Source organism: Sceloporus occidentalis, unplaced genomic scaffold (genome assembly GCF_023333645.1).
Source record: "Sceloporus occidentalis isolate IW3139 unplaced genomic scaffold, rSceOcc1.0.p SCAF_1, whole genome shotgun sequence".
NCBI lineage: Eukaryota > Metazoa > Chordata > Lepidosauria > Squamata > Phrynosomatidae > Sceloporus > Sceloporus occidentalis.
Window position 1 is genome coordinate 210,119,275 of NW_028316981.1, and position 26,566 is coordinate 210,145,840.

At 41.4% G+C, this 26,566-nt stretch overlaps 1 protein-coding gene across 3 annotated transcripts in view; it reads left to right on the forward strand.

Moving 5' to 3' along the window:
- Nucleotides 1-14,961: 14,961 nt before the first annotated feature.
- Nucleotides 14,962-26,566, forward strand: part of MELK (maternal embryonic leucine zipper kinase) — a 34,783-nt gene continuing 23,178 nt past the window's right edge. The window contains exons 1-7 of one of the 3 annotated variants that reach the window (XM_089510854.1): nt 14,962-15,091; nt 18,143-18,237; nt 19,885-19,970; nt 21,411-21,527; nt 23,469-23,612; nt 24,573-24,641; nt 26,398-26,490. In XM_089510854.1, coding sequence (XP_089366980.1) covers nt 18,174-18,237; nt 19,885-19,970; nt 21,411-21,527; nt 23,469-23,612; nt 24,573-24,641; nt 26,398-26,490 — 573 coding nt within the window. In that variant the 5' untranslated portion in view covers nt 14,962-15,091; nt 18,143-18,173. Of the gene's footprint in view, nt 15,092-16,222; nt 16,442-18,142; nt 18,238-19,884; nt 19,971-21,410; nt 21,528-23,468; nt 23,613-24,572; nt 24,642-26,397; nt 26,491-26,566 lie in introns of those variants that run through there. The other 2 variants (XM_089510845.1, XM_089510835.1) reach the window with 2 other exon arrangements.

A 26,566-nucleotide genomic window follows, 5' to 3' on the forward strand; every position in this document is an offset into this window, starting at 1 on the left:
CTGTGCCATCCTGCTTGAACCTATAACCTAAAAAATAAAACAAAAACCATAATTCTATAATTCCTTATAGACTGGTTCACCTTAATCTTTTTGATCTACTCACAGCTTGTGACAAGTTACAACTATGTAAAACTCTAGATAGAAAGCTATCATCCATTTATCTTAACTAAATGTCTAAGGCCCTGTGCAGACTGGTCTTAAAGGCCAGCTTGGGGGCAGAGTCAGGGCGTAGCATCCACATGAAGCATGCCACAACTCCACCCCCAAGGCAGCATGACACCGTGCACCACTCCACATGGTACATGGCATCACAGCACCCCCCTGGCACTGTGTCCACATGATGTAGGACCAAAGGAGTGCTCTAAAGCCATGGCGCCACAGCTATTGCGCCCTTTGCTGGGTGCAAAAAATGAGCCACTTTTTACGGCTCCTTTTTGCACCTTGCAAAGGTCAGATCAGGGCCATGGCATGTGGTTGCTGTGGCCCCAATCAGGTGAAAATGGAGGTGGCGGCAGAGGCAGTTTGCCAAGCCCCTTAGAGTATCTGAGTGCAGATTCGCACTGCAAAATTAAAGCAATTAAATCGTCAGTCTTTCTCTTCTCAAAGTACCTTGGTATTTTCTAAGAGACTCACCAAACTACAAATCCCACAGCTCTTTAGAGTGCAACCATGACAATTAAAGTGGTATGAAACTGAAAAAACAACTATATACCTCAGATATACCTTAAAGTATGTTACAATGTTAACTGACACACTGCAGAATTTATGCAGTTTGATATGGCTTTATCTGTCATGGCTCCATCCTATGGAATACTGGGATTTGTAATTTGTTGTGACACCAGAAGAAGACAGAGAAGGTTAAATATCTCACAAAACTACAAATCTAAGAATTCCATAGCACTGAGCCACGGCAGTCAAAGCAGTGTAAAACTGCATTAATTCTCCTGTGTAAATTTAGCCTAGGAGTAACTTCACTCCTTTTAATGCATAAATGTACATTTTGTAAGTTAAATGATGTTAGGACTATGAATGGTTATTAGCTAGGAAAGCTATTTTTCACTTCCAGTGCTGGAAGTAGTCTACTACTTCAGTTGTTGGGCAGCACATGATAGAAGTGGTCTTGCAGTTTTTCTGCTAGTGGCTTTCCATAGGTAACTAATCAGTGACTGGGGCGGGTTATAGACCGCCGCTTTGAGGTGGTCTGCTGCCGCTGCCGTTTGCCCCGTAAGGGAGCCGTCGCAGCCACACCGCATGGCTCCCTTGCGGAGCAAAAAAGAAACTCCAAAATGGAGCTTCTTTCTGCGGTGCCCTAATGACGTCGCGAGGCGCCGCTGGTGCACTCGCAACATCATTAGCGCCGCAACACGTTTGGACGCACAGCGTCCGATACGTAAAGATGGCGTCGGCCGTGTGGAACGGCCGGCGCCATATTGTATGGACAAAGTCCATACTAGAGCCAGGGGCGTCTAGAAGAGACGCCCCTTTTTTAAAATGGGACGTCCTGTGGACGTCCCAAGTGGCGGTCTATAACCCGCCCAAATAAGACACTGGCGACATAGCTTTATGAGGCCTATTCAGACTATTTTTTTTAGCGTGACTATCCGAATAATCTCATGAAGACATTCCAGTTTTATTGTGCACACTATTTTTTAAAATTAGAACTGCATCTATGTACATCTCTGTGAGTTCAGTTGCTTACACATGTGAATAAAGATTGATTCGATTATGTGGATGTATTCAAAACATGTTCAAGACATGCAGGGTTTTATCCCCATTTGTCCCAGGTCTATTCGCATCAGTTATTCACACAGCCAACAATTCAAAACAAACAAACAAACAAAAAACAAAAACAAAACAAAAAACAAGCAAGATCAATTATCCCAGGTTAAGTGGGGGGTTTGGCAGCCCCCCCCCCAAAAAAAAAACTTAATCAGATGCATTCAAAATGCATGTGAACAACAGAGATTCAACCCACATTCTACCAGGATATTTTTACCACATAAATAATCCCCTAGTCTGGATTATTGCTATGCAAAGGGATTTTGTAGCATCTTTGAGATTAATTGAGGAAAAGAAGTTGTAGCATACACTTTTATAAACTTAGTCTACCTCCTCAGATGACATCTGAGCATGGCCTTTGATCTGATGCAGCATGGTTCTTATGTTCTTATGATATGTTCAGTTGATTAGCTCTGACATGAAATAACATAAAACAGTCCCTTCAGGCAGCAGATTCTCAATAAGAACCATTTTCCTGGTTCTAATTGCAATTGTATGCAATTTGGAGGGGAAAAAAGGGGGGAGAGCCAAGTTTATTGTGGGTGGTAGAGCAGGATTAAGTGTGTCTTTTCAGGTGCAAATAATCTAAAACTGTGTTATTTGGACTCCCAAGAAGCCCAGTATGACCATGCCTGAGAACAATGCTCCAGAATAAACAGATAAGACACTTTCTTGATAAGAAATCCCAAGTCTCTATTTCCTGTACATTCATAAATAGATAAAGGTCACATAGTTGGATGAAATGAAGAGAAAAATCTATTTACTATATAAATCTAGCTGTAAAAGTTCATGAAGGTGTTATTGGCTGCTGCTTTTATAAATAAGATTTTATACTCTTCAAACAGGCTGATTTCAACACCTGGTTCAACAAAGGGACCATAAGAACCAGGATCTTAGCTTGATGGCTGCAGTGAGAGCAAATATTTGGAAATATTTGGAAATCCAGAAAAATTACAAATGAGGTTAACACCTTATATCACAAAAAGAACAGATGGTGTAAGGATCAGAGATTTGTTTGCAAACTCACAAGTATAGTTGTAAATGCAGTTGTTTGGCAATCACAGGAATTAAAATAATGAGAAAGAATACCTAGAGGATAACTATGGAGCACGTTGGACTTTCAATATGATTGTTTCTTGGTAATCAATTCCAATATCTGTAAAAGACTGGAGTAAGTAAACAATGCACAGGGCTTAAAATAATTTGTTTTTAAAGATTGTTTATATTGTGATGATTTGAGTGAACATTTTAAAGAAAGTGTTACCCAAATGCAGAGGCACCCACAATTGAGATTTAATGGGTGACTTTTATTAGCTCAGTTAGAAACAGCCGAGAAGGCTCAGGCAACTGAAAGCAGGGACTAAGCCTTCTGAGAAACAGAACTCCAGGGTGCAAGTTCAAAAATAGTTTTAGTTATGAATAAAAAGAAATCACCATCAAACAGAAACATTCACTCATGCACACATTCAAGAACTAAAAAAAAAAAAAAAGGTCATAATGACTTAAGGGATCGCAGAGAGTGATATTGTTCCAATTCCAGATGTGGAACTCTAAGTGGAAGACACTAGTCAGCATATCCCTTTCACTGAGCAAGTTGTTGTAGATGGAAATTCAGAAAGTGCTTTTGAGATCATATGCTTATTTGTTCTAATAAATTTAAGAAAGCACGTTCCAGTTTATCCTGTATAACCAGTAAGGTAGTTTAGGCACACAGTCTAGTGACTGTCTTCAAACGGAGGTCTTCAAACGGAGGCTGGATGGCCATCTGTCGGGGATGCTTTGATCTGGATTTCCTGCATGGCAGGGGGTTGGACTGGATGGCCCTTGCAGTTTCTTCCAACTCTATGATTCTATGATTCTATGACTGGCTGAGGAGATTTAACCCAGTTTTCCTGAGCTGGCACTTCTGTTATAGTTCACCAGTCTGAAAATGTGAACTGTTTTTTATAATTGGCCTGCTATTTTGATGAAATAAAGATGACTTAACCCTCACAGTACTCAACAACTGATGTGCCTTGGCATAATGCTTTGATGTAAGATTCTTTCAGTGCCATCCTATCATCAGGCACTGACACATCACTGGCTTTACTATGGAATTAAGCACAATTACAGAAACATGGGAAGATCTAGCTGCAATCCTGAAGGCATGTCTTGAGTGTGTGCAGAGCCAAGCAAAATTAAACAGGCTTGTTTGCATCTATAACATTTGAAGATTTCTGTTTGAAGGGGGAAAGTTTTTACAGCCTGTTGCTATTTACCACTGGGGACAGCCAAAGGCAAAATTATGAACTGCACACACTGGGTTACAAGTTAAACAAAACAAAATCCAAAATCCACAAAGGAGTGGCCAACTAAAATGCACAAAAACACAACATGCAAGCTTTCGAAGCTCCGCTGGCAAAAGATGTTTAAAAATCATACAGTAAAAGTGATGGTGTTTGAGTCACAGGCTTACATTTTGTATCAGATGTTGTTTTTGTTATGCTTTGTTTGGAGGATCTCAATGCAGGCAGGGACCATTCCCTTCTGAGCCATGTAGGGAGCAAGATAAAGGATAGTAAAATCTAAACTCCATTAGTTACATGTTTCAATTGTTTCCTACTGATTAGAAAACTTTTGTACACGGGAAGAGCATTGCTTCTTTAAAAAGATCCAGTCACCCGTATACATATGACATGAAACCACCCCAATCATGACCCTGCTCATTTCTCCTTCCTTGTGTCTCATGCCATTTATTGCAACCTTGAAGACAGGGACTATTTTGTTATTGATTTATATAAGCCACTCCAGGAGCCTTTTCTGGTGAAAGAATACTGCAAAACATTCTTTAAATCAGCATTTACCATATTTTTTTACTATTTCACAGCGTATCTGATTCATATTGTTACCATACCATACATACCCCACACTGTATTTTGTGGTCCCCATGTTTCATATCTCCTCCTCCTCCTCCTCCTCCTCCTTTGTATCCCACTCTTTCCCCAAAACTGAGACCCAGAGTGGTTCACAATCTCATATCTGAAGATAATCGATGGGTTTTCAGGAAAACTAGGTCAGGTTCCCAGGTGAAAAGGAGCATGTCCTGAGGTATGCACACATTCATGTAACATGACAATCAAATCTAAATGAGTGAAAATGAATTTCCTTGTGCCCAAAGCAGTAAGCCACCTTCTCTGCCTACCCCCTGTTGTGTTCCCAGTGAAACATCCCTGTCCATCCATCCTGGGACTATCCTGATTCAATCACTGTTTTTGTCGCACTAAAATTAATGCTATCAACCTCTCCAGAATCCCATTGCTGATTCCTGGGAAAGTACATCCAACCTTTGTTACCTGACAAGATATCCCATCACCTGGGGCTAGATTTTAGATATAAGTATTAATTTTCACAACCTAGCCTCTGCACACATACACCTCTGTGCTCTATGGATGTTCTGTGTCATCCTCAGACCTTCCAGTCTGAGCCACTCCAGCTTTCCGTGGTCTACGCATCAGATAAATAAATATTGCTCCCTGCAAATCACTCAAACTCTGCTATCCTGTTTCCATTCTGGTTAGTTCTGAATGCTGTGTTTGAACTGCTATTGTGTGTGTGTGTGTGTGTGTGTGTGTGTGTGTGTGTGTGATTTTTCTAAATAAAACTCTCTTAATTCAATCCAAACCTGGAGACCTTCTCAGTTATTACTGGTATACACAGTTGCAAACGGCACTAAAGGTTACTCAGCCTCTTGCAAAAGTTAATTTTTCCAACAAATGCTATCATATTTGGTGTGGATTTCCACCTTTCTTTGGGTAACAATCTGGGGAAGATTGAAGTGCAGGAATATATATTTTATTTTGTTACAAACATCCAGATGAACAAAATACAATGTCAAGTTTTAATCACTTTTATAACAAGGAATAAAAATTGAGCTTTCAGTAAATCAGGGGAAAAAAACCTTAACTGCAGCCAACTCAGGATAGAACTAACCATCCTGCTAGCCATCTTGCTGCTATTTATAGTGATTGCAGTGCAGTCTGATGGGCAGCTGTGCTTCTTGAAAGCCAGAATGATCTGCATGTAGTGACAACACTCACTTCTTTTTTACCTCCCTTCTTTCCAGGGCTATAATTTTCCATCATGAAGTACAGGTGGTGTAGGACAATCCACCATAGCTGGATTGGTAAAAATAAACCTTTGATTTATTTCAGTTGAATTTGACAGTAAACACTGATTTGTTTCTCCTTATTGACTCATGCCTTGGGGGGGGGCACACCCACCAATTGGAAAACCAGTCCTTTAAATTAATAAATATCCGTGCATTTCGGATGTGCATAGAAAATTGAAGTTACAGTATTAGCAGAGCAGTAATAAGGGTATTGTTTATGATCAGTGAAGTAGATATTCTTTTTAAAAAGTTCTGATTGCTAGACTTTAGACTGAAAATAGTCAGCAACAACACTGTAAAAGGAAATAATCTCCTAGCAAGTATTTGAGACAGCCTACTAAACGTCTGTTGATGTAAATAAAATGATTTGAGAAGTGCTGATACAGTGATAGCTAAAAAGGACCAGAGATTTATAATAATGGATGGTTTTAAAATTGGTATTCTATACACGGAGCAAGTGACTGAACGGAGAAGACAGCTTCCCTCCCACTAAACAGAAATAAGGAAGCAGGCTACAATTAAATCTTCAAATTAATGAATAATATTTCAATTGTGTAATGGTGAAGGAGGCTCTTTTCCTGAAAGAGACATCAGTCAATGCAACTATGGTCTATAGTGGGTTCACCTGCTGCAAAAGAAAAGGGACCGGAGAACCATACACACAAATATATTTCCTTAACTCTCTTTCTCTCTCTATAGACACACACACCCATTAGAGTACTGTACACATGTGTTTTTCCTGGAATGTATTTCTCTATGAAGCAAGAGTTGTTATTTCCCTAACAGAGCAGGAAGTGGGGGAAGAAGTGATCCGAAGGTAGTAGAACTGCCTTATTCAAAGGGAGGGAAGAATAGTATTATTCCCTTTATCATTTCAATTTTCTTCCCATTGCTTGTAACAGGAAACAAATTACAGTTGGCCCTCCATATCCATGGATTCTTTATCCATAGATTCAATCATCCATGACTTGAAAATATTTTTAATATATATAAATTGCAAAAAGCAAAACTTGATTATGTTATTTTATATAAGGGACTCCATTTTACTGTATATAATGGGACTTGAGCATCCATAGATTTTGTTATCCACAAGAGATCCAGGAACCAAATTCCAGCAGATACCAAGGCCCGTACTGTACGTACAAACATACACTTAGAATGTGATATATTTTCTCCCAATCCCAGTGGCATGTCATAAAATGGAAAGGCTTAGGGCTCTTTAGGATCCACAATCTTCCCTGAACCCATCCCAAGATGTCCCACTGAATGCCCTTTTTCAATGCAAAGGCTGCAAAAATTTCCAAGGCTTCTCAGAGGGTTTTGTGAGACTAGAGCTCTCGCTAAGGTTAGACATTCTCTTCCTTTGGAGAAGGGAGAACTAATACAGTTTATGGCTCTTGGGACAGGACCAAAATGATGTTGAGGTGTTATAATCGTATAAATACAGACCTGATACAGATGGGCATTTTGTGGCATGGCGGCGGCGATACTAGGGTTAGGGACTGTGCACCAACCGCACGGTCCCTAACTCTAGTATGGAGTGGTGGCGTACTAATGGTGGCGTCCCATGTACAGGGCATAACCATTGTGATGTAAGCGCTGTGCAGCATCCGCACATCACTGCATGTCGCTTATGTGGTGACAGTGGCGCACTCACGACATCATTCCTGTGCCGTAAAAATAATCCTTTTTTTCCCAGGTTCTCTTTACTCTGGAGGGAAGCCGCACAGTTTGGCAGCTGCGGCTTCCCTCTAGAGGGAAACAGGCTGCTGGCAGGCCACCTTTTTGGGGCGGTCTGTCCTGGGCCATAGTTGTGCAAGCAGCTGCTGTATGGTGTCTTCTGTTGTTGTGGGCCTTCAAGTCATTTCCAACTTATGGCGACCCTAAGGTGAACCTATCATCAGGTTTTCCTGGCATATTTCTTCATAGGGGCTTGCCATTGCCATCCTCTGGGGATGAGAGAGTGTGTGACTTGCCCAGGGTCACCCAGGGGGTTTCCATGGCTAAGCCAGAATTCAAACCCTGCTCTTCAGAGTCACAGTCCAATACTCAAACCACTACACCATGCTGGTCTCTAGTGCAGCCAGTTTTCTGTAAGCATACACACACCATCTCCTCCTCTCATTTTTGGTCGGTAGGGAGCTAACTGACCACTGCACTACAAGTTGAGACTTTGGCACCATAGCTATGGGATCTAGTGTGAATATATCCAAGGGGAACCATGTTGACCATACAGCAAAATACAATAACACCCCAAATCCACAAAATACCTTTGCCTGATGAAGAAGCCAGTGGAATTTCAAAGCTTGAATCATGTATTTTTCAAAGACATAGGAGTTATTCACATGAGGGAGAAAGCGTCATGCTCTCGTTTTTTTTACTGTTACCACTGCACAACCGCGCAATATTGGAATAGCAACGAAACAGATGATCACACCTAAATGCAGTTCCATTTTAATTACAGAAGAATAGCGCTTTTAGTGTACATGCCTGAAGCATTATGATTCCATTTTTGCAGTGTCTGTACAGGCGCAGAAAAGAGCTTGCTGAATCGTTGCGTTCCCCCCCGCCGCCTTCATAGCTGTGATTTTGCACTTCCAGCTTACCACTATTGAAAACTTCCGGTATCCAAGTCCTTAGACAGTGTTGTTGAGGGACAGAGGATTTTTTTGGGATTATTTCGGAGAAGGATACTGATACTTTGGAGTTATTGGTATGTGTCCTCACACTAATGGTGAATTGTCTGGAAGGGTGTATGAGGAGGGAGAGAGAGAGAGAGAGAGGCAGCACCGAATAGCAAGCCAGGAATGAAAGCGCAATTGCATAATTGCAGAAGTGAAGTGTTTTGTAAGTACACACTTGTGCTGATAACGTTTCATTTGCGCTTTTGAGATGTTATTAACAATTTAAATTGTTAATACAATCTGAGGAGAACATGACACTTTGATAACTTGTTGACAACACGATCATTCCAACATTGTGTGATCATCTCCTCAATTGCGCAATGGTAACAGGGGGAAAAATCGGGAGCATGACACTTTCTTCCCCGTGTGATAAACTCCATAGCTGTATTAGGGCCTCAACACAACAGCATAAAAAGTCGTCATGGGGCATGGTGACCACACACCAGCTGCCCAACTCCGCCCCCATGCCAGCATGACACTGCCCAAGTAACCACATGGGGGGCGGCGTCACTTTGCATCTTTGGTACAGTATTTATCCATGTTGCACTGAAGATTCCTTTAATCCTGATCATGTATTTTGTGCATTTTGGTTGGCCCCATACAGGTATCACTATGGATTTTGGATATTACTGTACTTTACCACAATATGGATTTGGGATTTATTTTATGGCCAATATAGCTGTCCCTATACTTGACAAGTTCTACTTATTCCTCTAAAACCTAGCTGAGGTACCTTATGGGCCCTCCCTAATTTATCTGTTGTGATCAACATCCCTGTTCAGGTTGCTGTGAAGGAGCAAAGAAGCATTCAGTTGCATGCTGAATTTAATGTTCTGGAAGATAATAAATTACCAATTGAACTTGCAACAGGTAGGCATAGAATTCTACAACAGACTGAATGATTTTTGAAAGTGACCTTATTGTACAAGGCTCTGATGACTTCTGTTTTGGAGTGGTACATCATGAAGTCTTTGAAGAAGTACAGCACAAATACATTATTTACAGATGGTAGAAGGGACTGAGTGCCCCTTGTGATTACTGAGGTCTTTGATATACACCCATATTTCTAAACAGAACACCAAATGGTAAAAACAAAAATGTGAGAACTGCAGGGATGCTATATTTTACCCATATTTTACCCATGGCTTGAAATAATGGCCAGAGCCTGTTTTTCCGCTGGAGGGAAGCCTCAGCTGCCAAACTGCAAGGCTTCCTGCCGGCAGAAAAAGAACCCGCAAAAGGTAGGTTCTTTTGAAGCTGCAGTGGCGGCGTAACAAGTGCGCCACTGGCACACTCATTACGTAAGTGCTGCATGGTGCCATGTGGACGCCACACAGCACTTACGTAACAATGACAGTGCCCATGTATACAGGTCATGTACGAGGGTTGCGGGGCATGTGGCTGCCCCACCCTCAGCCAACCCCTAGCACATGATGAAGGCACCTAAAAGGCCTGTATGTACCGGGCCAATGTTAAGTTGCTTGGGAAAGATGATATACATACATAGATACATACACATATTTATTTCAGCCAATGATCAGTAAAATGCAGTAAAACAGGATGAATAAAATACAATGCATGCAATAAATTGATGATATTTTTTTCATAACAGAAATGCTGTTCTGAAGAGCAATGATTGGTGGTCTCTTCACACTTCACAGTTAACAGCACTTTGATTCCATTTTAACTGCAGTGCCTCCCTCCTATGGAATCCTGGGATTTGTAGTAAATCTGCCCCACGATTTTAAGTCCAGTGAGCTATAAAATGAAATGAACCAAAGTCAGCACTATACAAAATTATATTATTTTATTTATTTGTTAGATTTATATCCCACCTTTCTCCCAAAATGGGACGAAATGGGCCTAATTCTAATAACTAGCATTCTGTGATTCATATCCAGTGAACAACCAGGATCCTTTTCACATTACACAGTTATAGGGTTGCCATAACTGTCAACCTCCAAACCGGGACAAATGGGGGAAAATGTAGGACAGTGTAGGACAAAATTTAGCCCCAAATGTAGGATATATTTTTAAAATAGAGGACATGCGAAAAAATTTAATGATTTAAAACAGTATTAATATAAACGCATGTTTCTTAGGCATGCTCAAAATGGAGGACATTTTGGCATTATTCCTAGACAGATGGCAGAAATGTACTTCCCTTTCTGGCCACCCCCCCCCCCCCCCCAAATTCCAAAACACAGACAACAGCACAAGTCCAGGCATCCTTAGCATTTGAGCCGAGACAGACAGGCAGCCCCTTGAGCTGGCAAACTACATGTTCCAAGCCTTCTTAGCAATTCTCCCCCTTCCTCCTTCTCCTTGCCCCCTGCAACCCCCCCAACCCTCACCCCCTCTTTTCCCCCAGGTACAGTAGTACAAATCCCCCTTACAGCCAGTTGAGTACTGATTTGTGGGTCAGTCTTTTTCTTTTTCCTTTTGCATGGGGGCAAAGCCCTGAGAAGCCCTGGATCCCTGAGAAGAGGAGGAGGGGGGCTTAGAGAGACGGGGGTAAATAGATAGAGGATTAGATAGAAGGGGTTAAATAAGGGGGTTAGAGAAAGAGGAGCTAGAGAAGGGGGGCTAGAGGCTGGGTTGCCATAAATCAGAAAGGAGTTGGGCACACAACAACAACAGCAGCAGCAGCAGCTGAGGAGGAAGGGGGAGGAGGAGAAAAAGGAACGAGAAGGAGAAAGAAGAAGAGGAGGAGGAAGAAGTATAGGGAAAAATATAAAAAGAAGAGGAGGAGGAGGAAGAGGGGAAGAAAAGAAAAAAGGGGAAGAAAAAGAAGAAGAGGAAGGGGAGGAGAAAGAAGAGAAGGAGGGGAAGAAAACAAAGAGGAGGAGGAGGAGGAGGCGGGGAAAGAGGAAGAAAAAGAAGAAGACGAGAAGAAAAATAGGAGAAGAAAAAGAAAAGGAAGAGAAATAGCTTGCCGGCAAAGATCTTTCCTGCCCTCGGCCCGCGCAAGGGACCAAAGAGGAGACGCTCCTCCTCTTGAGACTGGCTGCCCAATGGAGAGAGTGGAGCTGGAACAGCCCCGCCTCCTGCTAGTCACAGGCTCCTGCTGCAGGGGCGAGCTGTCCAGCCATTGGCCAGCCAGCCTGAAGGGCAGGAGCTACTGCTCAGCCCTGCGCGCGGCCGTGCAAGAGCGCGCAGGGCCAGGGCAAAGTGCGGCAGGCGGCAGAAAGGCAGCAGCTGCAACAGCAATGGCGGTGGCAGCTGCAGAGCAGCCGCGGTTGTTGCAGAGGCAGTGGCGGCAACCAGCTCAACCCGGGGCAAAGAGCAAAACCGGGGCGGAACCGTGCCAACTGGCCAAAAATCGGGTTTGTCACGCCCCCAGGCGGGTTATGGCAACCCTACACAGTTGTACTGTAATGCCATGTTTCTACTTTAACTGCCATGGCAGTTTTATATGGAATCCTGGGATTTGTAGTTTAGGGAGGGACATTTAGAATTCTCAGCCAGGCAGCTTCTCTAGTGAGTTGCCAAACAACAAATCCCAGAGTTCTATAGGATGCAAGCATATAGAGTAAAGTGGAATCATAGTGCTGTAATTGTGTACTGTGAAAGGGCTCTGGACTGCAACAGTTAAGAGCTAAGTGCTTCTTTTCCTTTTTTCTTTTTTACCCCTTGTCCTTTTTGCATGATAAAACCAAGAAATGGCCTCTCACCCATAAATGCTCATGCTTAGTGAAAAGTGTTGATCGTCGACTTACGCAAAACTGGCTTAAAAAGGAAAAAGGAAAAAGGAAGGGTGGTGGTGGAGAAATCTAGCAGCACTTTTAATAGCAAGTAGCAATAGCATGTACACTGGTGCCTTGGGTTACGAAATTAATTCGTTCCGCCATTCCTTTCGTAACCCGAAAATTTCGTAACCCGAAAATATACAGTAGCTGCACTTTGCAGCATTTGAATTTCGCGCCGAAATGAATTTCGTAACCCGAAAAATATTTCGTAACCCGAAACAGTTTTTGCCAATCCAACTTTTTCGTATCCCGGAAATTTCGTAACCCGATCATTTCGTATCCCGAGGCACCAGTGTACATTTCTATACCACTTATCAGTGCAATTAAGCGCTCCCTAAGTGGTTGAAAAAGTGTAAGCTAATTGCCCCCAACAAGCTGGGTACTCATTTTAGCAACTAAGAGAAGGATGCTAGGATGAGTGGACTTTGAGCCCCTGGCTGGTATCAAACTTGCAACCTTATGGTTTGTGAGTAAGTGGCTGCAATACAGGCATTTAACCACTGCACCACCTGTAATCAATACTTATTTTAGCATGAGCTTCAATGAAATCAGTTTTTGTAAAGTTCCTGCTAGGTTTATTTATTTCTTTGCTTCATTTGTATGCTGCCTTTCTCCCAGAAGGGAACCAAGGCTGCTCACAGACAAGATTTCTTTTTCTCTCCCTATCCCTCTTTATGCTACATGCTACAACAGACTAACACAACTACTTCCCTTCAAAACTGGTTTACAGTTATAAAACTGGTTTCCTTTGCTGCACTCACAAGGTCATGGGTATGGACATGTGCAAAATATGACAGTTGGGAAAGACTATTAAATATATAAATTATGGTACAGTTTCACACCATGATGTATGGCTCCATGTAATTTACCATGGCTTGAGGACTTTGTACATTTCAGTAAGATTTTGGCAGAGCATGTAAACAGCAAGTAGTCTGCTGCCATCTGCTGCCATATATTTGTTCTCATTGCTTTTAAAAGAGTCCACTTTAAGAAATCAGTGGATGTTATCAGACAAGGGAAGTTGGAAGTATAATTCAATGGCAATCTGAACGCAATTATGGGGTTTAACGTTATTACGTGACAGACTACCACATGCAATTTCGGGCAATGGGAAGTCAGTCCAAACGCAGTCATGGGGTTTCATGTTAATGCGTGAGAGTTGATCACACACAATTTCGGGCAATGGCAAGCTATTTTTGGACAATGGGAAGCCAATTGTAATGCAATTTGCATTCACGTAAATTCACTGAACTAGTGAATTCATGTGAATGCGTTCTGGCCCCACTTTCTTTTAATTCGAAATTAAGAGAAATTCCTCCCATTTGATAAACTCCAGTATCTTTGAAGAGACTCACCACAGTGACATGCCATGAAAAGTACATTCCTGCATCATCAATCCCTATTTTTCAACATAAGTGGAGTAAGGCAAACACTATCTTGTTACTGGCAAAGACACTTGAAATTGCTTCCTCTGGATTTGTGGGGGGGGGGGGGGGAGTTTATAATTCTAGAAGAGAGATTTTTTAATCTTCTTATGCAATAATTTCTTATAACAATCTATCCATGTTCCATAAAGCTCTAGATGCTACCAATTTGGAGGTGTAAGGGGAGCCTGTTGCAGCAAAAATATGTTTTAGAACAATGTAAAGCCTTAACACACATTTTACCTGGCACAAGATGGCTTATAAATATCCTTCTTAATCATAAAATAATTCTGAGCTTCTTTGCTAATTAAAGTAGCTGTATATCAGCTACGAGAGCCAATGTGGTGTAGTGGTTTCAATATTGGACTAGGAGTTTGAATCTGTCAGAGTATGAATCCATGCTTGATGTCCAGTGGGAGACCTTGGGCAAGTCACACTCTCTCAGCCTCGGAAGAAGCCTCTGAACAAATCTTGCCAAGAACCCCCTGTGATGGGTTCGCTTTAGGATAGCTCCTTTTGGCAGCGGATCGTTGCCACAGCCGTGCGGCTGCTGAGGCAGCGATCCGGAGATCTCATCTGGACTGGGCCTGTGTTAATTTAGTTGTTGCTGTTATTACTGTAGCAGATATCAGTCAAACTAATTTTGATCTGATATTGGGTTCTTAAACAGAACAGAAACAAACAACCCAGAGAAGACTCAGTTTCATTAAAAAAAAACAAACAGCCTTATTGCTAGCCATTTTACCATTCCAACAAAAATTCTGAGGCCTCAAACAAAATTCATTGCTTTTTATAGGTGTTTAAACAAAGAAATCTTTTTAGTATATTTCATTGGCTATAGTAAAATTTACACACAGCGAACCCTTGTTATACGCTGGGGTTTGGTTCCAAGATCCCCTGTGGATAACAAAATCCGTGGATGCTCAAGTCTCATTAAATATAATGACATAGCAAAATGGTGTCTCTTATTAAAAAAAATGGAAAATCAAGGTTTGATATTTGACATTTATACTTTTTTTGAACATTTATATGCTTGAATCCATGTATAAAAAATCCGTGTATAAGAAGGGCTGACTGTATAGGATTTCCTACAGTCAGAAAACAGATGCAAGCATACATCAAAATATCCATTTGAGACCCTTGTGGACACATTCTTTCTTCCCTTATCAGTTCTGATGTCACCATGGGCCTCTTTGTACCAGAAAAGCTACACCTCTTATCTTTAAGTTATTATGGTTTCAGAGCCAACTGCAGGCGCCTTGACAAATGTCCTTCAAAGTATCAACCTGTATTCTAGCACTCCTTTCTGTAAGTCCTCCCCAACATCCCTTTGTAGGGACCTCAATTCCAAATTCCTTTCTATGTGCCCACTTTGGTTCACTATATTTTACTACATTTATTTCATGTCTATGAACTGAATATTGATTATTGAATTGTAACTGCCACATTACTAATATTGTAATGTATGTTATGGAATTTTTTTAAAAATTAAAATTTAAAAGAGCAAAAGGGGGAGAGCGGGGGAATGACGTGGCCAAGGACAATTGCTTTGACTCGGATAGTAATCCGGTGGTTTCTTTTTTACACGCACATATATACTGTATATATGAAAGAAACCACCTGATTGCTAACCCAAATCAAAGCAATTGTATTCGGCCATGTTGTCTCCCGCCATTTTTGTATGCATAAGAGAGGTGATGTGGTGCAGTGGTCTAAGCATTGGACTACTCTGGCAGACCAGGGTTCGAATCCTGGCTCGGCCATGTAAACCCAATAGGTGACTTTGGGCAGTAAGTCACACTCTCTCAGCCTCAGGGGAAGGCAATGGCAAACCTCCTCTGAACCAAGTATTTCCAAGAAAACCCCATGATGGGTCTCCCTTAGGGTCGCCATAAGCTGGAAACGACTTGAAGGCAAACCACAATGGTGCAACTGAAATGCCCTAGTTGAAATATCTGTGTCGAAGGCTCTGCACACCTTGAAGGCACATAACAACAACAACAACAACAACAACAACAACAACAACAGGGTTTGTTTGTACATAAGTGTGGGGTTATGCTTTTAAACATTATGTGTATAATTGAGTGTTATTTTTTTTCTTCTGTATGGTTTTGGATGGTTATTTGTGTTTTAAAATTTAAAAAAGTTGTTCCCAGCTTTTATTATTGTTGTTGTTGTTGTTGTTATTATTAATTGTTATTGTTAATGGCTCAGTTCTAGGGAATCCTGGGAAACGTAGTTTATTACAGCACCAGAGTTCTCTGACAGAGAAGGCCAAATGTCTGACAAAACTACAGTTCCCATAATTCCCTTGCACTCAGCCAGGGCACAGTGAAAGCCCTCTCAGACTGGGTTATTCCAGTCCTCCTGAAGTGTGTGTTTTGGTGGATTTGGACCAAGAAGAGAAACAGGCTCCTCCTTCTTCTCCTCAGCGACACACCCAAGATGGCGCCGGCATCACGGCCACCGCAGTCAGGGGGACCTTCCTCCCATGAGCCCTTTCGCCAACCTCAGCCTATTCCGGCCAGAAAGCGTCCATTCGGTTGGACGGAGACCGGAAGTGGGTGGGCGGTGCGGGAATTTTAAACCTCGGCAGAAGGAAGGAGGCTGTTCATCCTTGCAGCAGCAGTTGGGTGACTCTGAGGCTCTCTTTTCCCGGTGAGCTCCGTTCTTCTCTCCAAGGGTTACTTCTCCTCGGGGTTGTTCCCATCTAATCACATTATTATTGTTGTTGGTGGTGATATTATTGTTAATTGTTCCTGTTATACCTTTATTTATATCCCCTTTCCCCAGAATTGGCTTTTCTCAGCTACAATAGTTGCTATTATTGTTGTTATTACTATTATTACTATAATATTTATTGTTATATATTTAACATATATCCACTCCCCCCACAATTGGCTATTCCCAGCTATTTTAGTTGCTATTATTATATTTATTATTATTATTATTAATAATAATTGATTATTATTATTATCCCCCCTTTCCCCCACAATTGGCTATTCCCAGCTATTTTACTTGCTATTATTATTATTATTATTATTAATTGATTATTATTATTATCCCCCCTTTCCCCCACAATTGGCTATTCCCAGCTATTTTAGTTGCTATTATTATTATTATTATTATTAATTGATTATTATTATTATCCCCCCTTTCCCCCACAATTGGCTATTCCCAGCTATTTTAGTTGCTATTATTATTATTATTATTAATTGATTATTATTATTATCCCCCCTTTCCCCCACAATTGGTTATTCCCAGCTGCTATTACTGTATTATCATTATTATTATTATTATTAAACTTTAAATCTTCAGCGCTATACAAATAAACTTTAATAATAATAATAATAAACTACTATTATTAGTATAAATATTATATGCTCATTATCATTATACATTTATTATTGTTGTTAGTATTATTGTTAATGTTAGTATTGATATTATCGTATGTTGTTGCATATTTACTATTAGTGTTATTGTTAGTATTATTATTATATAATTGTTGTTGTTGTAGTGATTAGTATATTGTTGTTGTTGTTTTATTGAATTATTACTCTTTATATTTGTTGTATCCTGCCTTTTCCCCACAGTTGGCACACAGAGGCAGCTTACAAATTAAGCTAGAGCTGACCCACTGAAAGAAGTGTCCACATTTGTGTAAATAACATGGTTTCACTGGGTCTACTCTGGTTGGTAGCAACAAGGTGTATATTGTTGTTGTCGTTGTTGTTGTTCTGTGCCTTCAAGTCATTTCCGACTTATGACAACCCTAAGGCGAACCTATAAAGGGTTTTTCCTGGCAAGGTTTGTTCAAAGGGGGTGTGCCACTATTGCCATCTTCTGAGGCTGAGAGAATGTGACTTGCCCACAGTCACCCAGTGGGTTTCCATGGCTGAACTGGGATTCGAACCCTGGTCTCCAGACTCATAATCCTACTATCAAACTACTACTTTTGAGCTTCTTTCAAGTCATGACTGGCTTTTGAATAGTTGAGTCAAGGCTGAGCTTCTTAAGCCAGAGGTGCAAGTCACACTCTCTCAGCCTCAGAAAAGGCAAAGGCAAGCCTCTTGTAAACAAATCTTGCCAAGAAAATCCCATGCTAGGGTCAGCATAAGTCACACAGCAACAAGGCAATATGTGTTCAACAGACCTGATGAAAATTACTTACATGGCCTTCAAAATATGGCTTGTATTGACTTACTGTACTTAATCTCTTAATTTAAATAAAGTGACTAGGGAAACTTAAAAGTTGGTCGATAATGCTGACTTAAATATATGCTGTAGTGTAGTAATCAATGTTACTGTCTTATCTCAGTATGAATATATGAGCCTAAATGATCACTTATGTACTGTCAGGTACCTGGAGGGGACATCTTTACATTTCATTATGGCTGTGGATGACATTGAGGAACTTCTCAAGTATTATGAACTACATGAAACAATCGGGACAGGTATGCTTCTTGGCATTTCCAAAGAAAGGTAGCTAAACATCTAGGTCTAAAGACAAAGTGGTGAAGCTTTCTGACTACCCTTTCCCTTTGCATACTTTACTGCTGCACAAAAGAAATGGCTCTAAAAAGTTTTCCAACTTTCCAGAGCATGTTTTGGGGTGCAAAGGAGGGTGAACTCTGGAGGGAAGGTAACCCCATTTCAAATTCTACTGGTGGAAACAGCTCTGTCAGCAAATGTAGTCTGTTGAATGTGAACATTAAACATAACAGCTGTGGATAACTTAAGAGCAAATAAAAACATAGGGGCTTTACAGACCGGCAGTAAGCACTGGCTTAGGGGCAGCATGGGGGCGTGGCATTTGGATGACCCACACCCCGACGCCACCCCCCAATCCCTGACCACTCAGTGGACAGCGTTACGGCATTCCTTTGGCACAGTGTTCACACACTGCATGCCAAAAGGAGTGGAAAAATGCAGCCACGGCAGCAAAGGCACCTTTCTCCAGGCCAAAAACAAGCAACATTTTGCTGCTTGTTTTTGGCCCAAAAATGCTGGATCAGGGCTGCAGTTGTCGTGGTCCCAGTCCAGAGTTCACAGGGGTAGGGGCAAGCCACTCCTTTGGAGTGGTCTGTTTACGCCCCATACTTACTTATCCTGCTTTTTGTCCAGACGGCCAAATAATTCACAATAACTATAAGATAACTGCAGTGTAGATTATTAAAAGAGGATGGTGATCTTTAATATTGCTTTAGATTCTGCAATAAATCATAGTTGAAGTGTACTTACAAGTCAGACCCACTCTCTTCAATGGAATGAGCATCCTGGTAATTCAAAACACTGTATTGTCTACACTTGCTCTACAGCTGCATCAGTGGACATGACATATTACAGAGTAAACAAGAGCACAAAAGAGAACAATTTATAGTCTAAACACTAGTAGTGCTAAACAGAAAGAAGAGAGGAATTGGTAAGACTAATAAACAATAAATATATGTTAATTCAGCCAGTGTGGCATAGTAATTCCATTGTTGGACTATGACTCTGGAGATCGTAGTTCAATTCCCTGCTCACCCATGAAACCCACTAGGTGACCTTGGCCAAGTCATATGCTCTCAGCCTCAGGAGAAAGGAATGGAAAACCTCCTTTGAACAAATCTTGCCAAGAAAACTTCATGATAAGTTTGCGTTAGGGTTGCCGCAAGTTGGAAACAACTTGAAGAAGCACATACATACACAGTTGAGTTATATGTATATGGGCTTTTTCATCTGAAGGCAAGTACTAAAAATTTCACAGGCAAATTTGATTTTGAGGTGAAATTTCAAGGAATAGTGGGGAGGGGTACCACCTAGCAACATAGAGATTAAGTTACAGGAATACTGAAGAGAAATCAAATTCATTGTCCCAAAATGCAGAATTCGCAGAGGTAAAAGTTACTTGTAAAGCCGAGTTAGATATGCAGTTGGTCAGATGAATGATGGAGCTTTTGGATTAAATAGTTTGAAAGATCCACCACTGCTAGTGAAACTGTCCTGTGGGGACAGGAGTTACCAATAGCCTCCCCTCCACTCCACAGGCTGTTTCCCTTATTCTGATCTCTAAAGTGGAGTTGAAAACAAATGTTTCTTTATAATCTTTCTTTTTGTAGGTGGCTTTGCAAAGGTTAAATTGGCACGTCACTTACTTACTGGTGAACAGGTTGCAATAAAAATAATGGACAAGCTGACTCTGGGAGTAAGTAATTTTTTCCACCTATGGAGAGACTCTTTGGATGAGTGATATTTGTAACTGTACAACTTGCTAATAAAGTGAAATTGCGGGGAGTTCCCTAGTCTTAAAACAGTTGACTCTTCAAGGATTATATTTAAGTTTATGGAATCATTCTGTACTCTACTAATGATAGCTGAACAATATTCTTCAGTAACTTATATGAGCCCGTACAGACAGGCCAAAACAAAGCTGCTTCGGGTCACTTTGGAGGTATGATGTTTAAATGATGCATGTGTCCGAAGAGGCCAGAAGCCACACCAAAGCCACACTCCAGTCTTTAAACTGACATTCAACTATTGGCTTTGAAATATTGTCACTAGGTAGATGCCTACAAAATGAAAAATATGGCTTGGGTCCAGGTTATTTGAAGGACTGTGCCTTCCTTCACGAGCCTAGTATTGCTAGGATCATCTGGAGAGGCCCATCTTTCGGTCCTACCACCCACTCAGGCTCATTCGGTGGGAACAAGGAACAGGGCCTTCCTTCTTAAAGTGACCAGGATGGCCCTATCCCTGATCTCTTTTCGGTGGCAGGTAAAAGTATTTTTGTGCTATCTGACTTTTACAAACTGACAAAGGTTGGGCTTTTAAATGCTGTGCAGTTCAGGTGCCAAAGGTTTGTATTTTAAATGTGAAATATTTTTAACTTTTTAACGTGTCTAATTGTTTTTTAGATGTTATATTTACACTGTTTAATGCTTTTGTGTTGTTTCTAATTTGTACTGTTTTAAATTTGTTAGTAGCTGCCTGGAATTCATATATCAGGAGAATTATATAATGGGATATAAAAATATGGCTATAGGTAATTCAAATGATTATGCTCAACGTCTTCCCTTCTGTTTCTGGCGTGGTTACCTGAGAATCCTGTTTCTTTCCCCCCTTTCAGTTGCCAAGCCAGCTATAAGTCAAAAGTGCAGCTTTGCTAACAATATGTCCACCATTTGAGTGAGCTGTGAGATGTAACACACTTATGACATCAGTAGTCACACCAATCTTCCTTCTCACCTCAGACCATCAGATGTTTTGGTTGCTCAAGTGTGTTGGTTGCTAGGCATGTGCAGATATTCTGAGCTAAGTGTGAGGATTACCAGAATGGCAGCTGTTGTCAGAAAGACGCTGCTTTTTCCGTAACGTAAGGGAAAATAGCTTATTCCCCTTGCCTGCCATGCTTTTCCTATAAAGAGGGGCATTTGGATATGTGTTTGGTAGGGATCTGACAGAAGCTTGTTTTCTCAAATAGGCCACAAGATTTCAGTCTAATATACATCATACCAAAATAGAAAGAAATGAGAATGGGAAAGGAAAATAAGAAACTTGCTTCTGGGGGAAAGCAGTTTTCAGTTGGACTTTCAGTTTTTTATGAGATACAATTGCCTAGAAATATCCTATTTTTTAAATCTGTTAGGATGACTTGCCTCGTGTAAAAACAGAAATTGAAGCCATGAAGAGCTTAAGCCACCAGAACATCTGCCGGTTATACCATGTGATTGAGACACCAAAGAAGATATTTATGGTTCTAGAGGTAAAAGTTCAAAAAATTCTTCAGGTTTTAAGACAGACTTTTTAAGCCCTCTACACAAGGGTTTGCTATGGACCTTGGTAGCTGCCTGAAATACTCATAAAATTTAACAGATGCAAACCATTTTAGACTATAGAAATTCTTGGACAATTACAGTCCGATGTCCTGTGGAGACACATCTTTTCCCCCCACGTGAAAATCAATGGGAGCATGAAACTACCATATACTTAAACTAACTGGAGTCAATTCAGTCTCCTGCAATTTTTCCAAGAGTAGAAAAAAAAAACCCTTGGCATTTTGCTCCTTGTTCTCCTTTTTCCTAGTGGCTTGCAGATCCATCTGTACTACCTAAAATCTACCAAACAGTTTCCTACCCTCTGTGGAAGATTTGCAGAACATACCTGGGCTGTGAGGGAGATGGAATTACTACCTCTGAGTTCCACTTTGCTCAAGATGGACTGGGAGGAGAGCTAAGTTGCTGCAAGAACAGATAAAGAAAGAATAGAAGCAAGTGACATATCTAACATTTTGCTGTTTTTACTGAAATCCAGAGGAATTTTTTTGTTGTGCTTCAAACAGTGGTGATCAAACTGACCTACCAAAAGGCTACATCCTGTTCCCAAAGAAGTTCTATATGGTTCTGTAAGCCCTCCCAAATTTTAATTCAGGTATACATTTTTAAAATAAACCTCCTTAGTTCCATTTCAAAAGCAAACATGAAAGTACAGTGTACCCATGCCATACATGGGTGCACCATACGCAGCTTTCATCTTATGCTGAAGCAGCACTGTAATAAAAAGAATGGTGTGTATGTGTGTGCCACATGCACAAACCTCATTGTTTTCAGTGGGGCTCGAGCATACACGTTTTTTGCCTTACTCGGGGAGGGGGTCTGGAACAGATCCCCCACATAAAGGAAGGGCCCACTGTACATTTGTATTTGATACAAATGTGTTGCTATGATGCACACTGTAGAAATGGAAGAGATTTGTGCTGTTACTAGAGTCATCTAAAAGAAGTATGTTAACACACTTGCATATGCTACTTGGATGCCCAGCTTGTATTGTGGACCCATGAAGCCTTCATGAGTTGGTGGGGACAAACTGACAGAGCATATCTGAGGGAACTGAATTGATCTAGGATACTGGTTGGCCACATCTAATTCAGGGCTAAATGTGGTTCATAGTTTGAACACTGAAGCTCTCTGCAAGCTATCAATTCAGACTGATGGTGTGATAAAATGAGGTGGCTCTCTTGGAGAACAGAGGGGACTTTGGGAGCACTGGCCTTGGCCTTGCCTTGTGTCTAATGTCCTCTTTTACTTCTTTATGTCCCAAGGAACCTATATGCATGGGCAGAAAGGCCCTTGTCCCATTCCTCCCCCTCCCGCTGCCTTGTGTAGTTCTGTACAGATGATACAGACCAATAACCTTGGGCCATTTATCCAGTGGTCCTGAACTGACCCCAGCCCAAAGGAGCCTTAGCACAGGACAAAAAGACTGGCTGTTGGCCACTTAGTTTCTTGAAAACTCCTTGGTGAAACTGGCACACCACATGATCCTGCATGCCCCTTACTTGCTGCTGCTGTCATGTCTTCCCTGAAAGCCTCTGCCGTGGCCTGTAACATTGGATGGCGGTGCCTGGTCACATGAGTGTAACCAGGTGCACAAGTTCTACTCTGATGGGCTGCAACAGGCTGTGTACACCCACCCATCGCCACAGCAGCCTATGGACTGACCTGATTGGAACCAGGGACAGGATCCCATGGGCTTAGCCTTTGATATCCTGCCTGTCTGCTCAGGACATAAGAGGTAACATTTAGAGGTAGCAACATTTCTTTTTCTTAAAAGGATTGGCTTGGGAGGTTAAAGGAGCCTCAGCTTGTTTTCACAAGTTACCAAATGATTTTCTGCCTCACAGTCACTTTTACATTCCCCCCTGCAGTACTGTCCTGGAGGAGAACTGTTTGACTACATAATTGCAAAGGATCGCTTACCTGAAGATGAAGCACGCATCTTTTTTCGCCAAATTGTTGCTGCAATTGCATATGTACACTGTCAGGGGTATGCTCACAGGGATCTCAAACCGGTAAGAGTCCAAGATAGTAGTAGGATTTCTAAAGGACTACTCTAGCTGTATTCTAGACCTTGTTTATTGCTGCCTTCATTTGTATTAGGAGCCTGCCCCCAGATGACATATGACAATTTAGCTACCATGCTGTCCCAAACTTTCCTTGCATTTTAGGTTTGCCAGGTCCCAGTGGTACAGTGAGAGCAGTAGAAGCCACAACAATGCTCTTTGGTTCAAAGTCTTCCTTGCTCACTTTGTTCCTGCCAATGCTCTTCCTTAGCTTCTGTTTCACATCTTCCTCCTGCTTTTCCTCCTTTGGACTTCTGCTTGTCACGTTGTCTGCTTCTTTTAACTATCCTCTCTCAGTTAAACAGCGTTCTTGGCACTCCACTCTCATCCTTGCAAACTATACACCTTCTGACTCCCTTGCTTTCTTCTGTTCCTTCTATTTTCTGCCAAATTTTTGTCAAGCCCTTCTTCAGGTTCTCTACCCTACCCTACCTTCTAGTTTGTACCCACTCTTTAGTACCTTATCTTTAGTGTCAGGTAAATTTGTTTTCTCCTTTCATAGAACTACCTCCTCAATTTTAGCCTACTGCTTGCCTGCTTTTGGCTAGTCCCTGCAAAGACCTTCAGTCCAGCCAAATTGAACAAGGCCACACTGGAACAGCTTAGTTACCTGCTTAGCCATATATTATGAGTGCCTGTATACCAGCTCAGCTAATTAGTGCTGAAGCCTCTTTTGCAAGTTCTCAGAGATAAAGATTTCTGCTGATACCGCCCCCCCCCCCCCAACAGCAGCCTCTACTAAGGGAGCATCTGTTTCCTCTCATTCTGTTGTTTTATGCATGTCTGTTCATTATTGGCTATTGGACTGTGTTTTATTTCCTCCTATGGTTACATTTACAACATGCAGTTAAGGCTGTGCTGAATCCTTTTAAATGCACATCCTTTAACATATAGTTTCTGTCTTGCCAGGAAAACCTGTTGATTGATGCTGAGCACAACCTAAAACTGATAGATTTTGGTCTCTGTGCAAAACCAAGGGTGAGTATCTGTTCAATTTTGCTAGAGACCATTGCTTTTTTGTCACTTAACAATGGCAACAGTAGACATTAAACAATATTTTCCCAGTCCTGGAAGGTTTTCATATCCAAAGTAAACTTTCCCTTCACTTGCCTGTTTTTTTCTTTGTCCAATGAATATTCTCTGACTGAAGATGGGGAGGCATGTAGCTCAGTGGTACAGCACCTCTGTCACATGCAAAAGGTCCCAGGTTATATCCTTAGCATCTCCAGGGAACAACCCTTCCTAGAGAGTTGCAGCCAGCCAATTGACAGTACTGGGCTAGGTGGACAAATGTCTAACTTGGTAAAAGGCAGATTCATGTGTACTTGTATTCTTAAGAAAATAGACAGCCCTGCTCAGTTATGAGCATGCTCAAGCCCAGCCCATGGAGGGATGGTGTAAGGGGGCATGACATAACCTGCTTTGCACTCTTTTTCCTTTTATGGCTCTCCAGTAGAATACTGAAGCATGGCAAGACATATGCATAGCACATAATTTATTAAAACGTGTTTTCAGCAGATTGTTGAATTTAGGCTAATTTTGCAAATGTAGTCTTGGAGATGAAACAGGCAGCTCTTTAAAGCCCGCTTCTAGGCGTCTTGGGAATGTGGCATTTAAACGCCGCACACTCTGAAACTGTCTGGAAGCCAGGCGGATGCATAGACATGGGAGCTTCAAGACACTCGAGCAGCACACTGTTTACGTGCCGCATGCGGACGGAGCATCTTGAAGCTGTCCTGAGGCAGTGGCGTAGCCAGGAAAGGTGCCTTTTTCCACTCCTATTTGGGCTGGGTTCAAGGCAGAATGCGGCTGTGGCATGTGTTGGCTGTGGCCCCAATCCTTTTTCGGCAGGAGCAGTTTCAAGCAGCCCCTTTGGGGCTGGCAGGTTTACTTTATAAGGACCTTGGTCTGATTTTTGTCCTTAAATCCTAGACAACTTCCCCCCTTTTGTTTCCACCTACTAAATTGGAAGTGCTGTCTCCAACTGCTGTTGCTTCCACCAGCTGGATTGGGTCAGTTGTCCCTTGCTCATGGAGGCAATTGAACTGACTTCCCTATGTGCAATGCTCATTAGGACCATGTGCTATAGTTACTGGACTCTCTGAGCTTACTGACTGGAGTGTAAGTGATGAAGCCAGCAGATTCCTGCTAGGTACCAGAAAGTTGTGGCCTTACTCTTTCCGGCAGTATAACAACCATTTCAAAGAAGAGTCAACAGGCTGTTTTAGGGAGGCTATTTTGAATTGTGAACAGTCTACTTCCCTTTTATTCCATTCTTTATAGAAACTATATAACATTAAAATTTGGTGCTCAAGTTTGCTTCTCTATCTTCCCCTTGCCCCTTTGCATCATGCCTGGGGGTAGGGTTTTTTAAAAAATATATATTTTTAAAGGATCTGCAAGCTGTTTTGGCATAATTCCTATAAAGAATATTAAATTGAATCCAGGTTTTTTTTTTTTTGGTCAGGTTAAAGGTTAAATAAATGCTATTTAAGGTTGTTGTTTTTAGGGTGAAGCTGGCATGTGAATCCAGCTTAAGGCATAATAACAAGTATGCTAGCAGGACAAAAATGTGTTATTGAAAGTGAATTGTTGTGAGCTGCAAAAGAGTCCTTGGCTCTTAATGGCTCTGATACCTGAGCTGATGATGGTTACAGAATTCAGTGTACATATTTAATTAAAATGGAAACAATCTCCTTTCAGGTCTTGCTTACTTTTTTTCCCCTTGCTCTAGGGTGGTCTGGATTACCATCTAAGCACATGTTGTGGAAGTCCAGCATATGCAGCTCCAGAGTTAATTCAGGGAAAAGCTTACATTGGCTCAGAGGTATTGTAGTACATTTTTGAACTCTTAGTGTCTTATTTCTTTAAGCATCTCTACTTACTCGTTCCTGGACATTTTC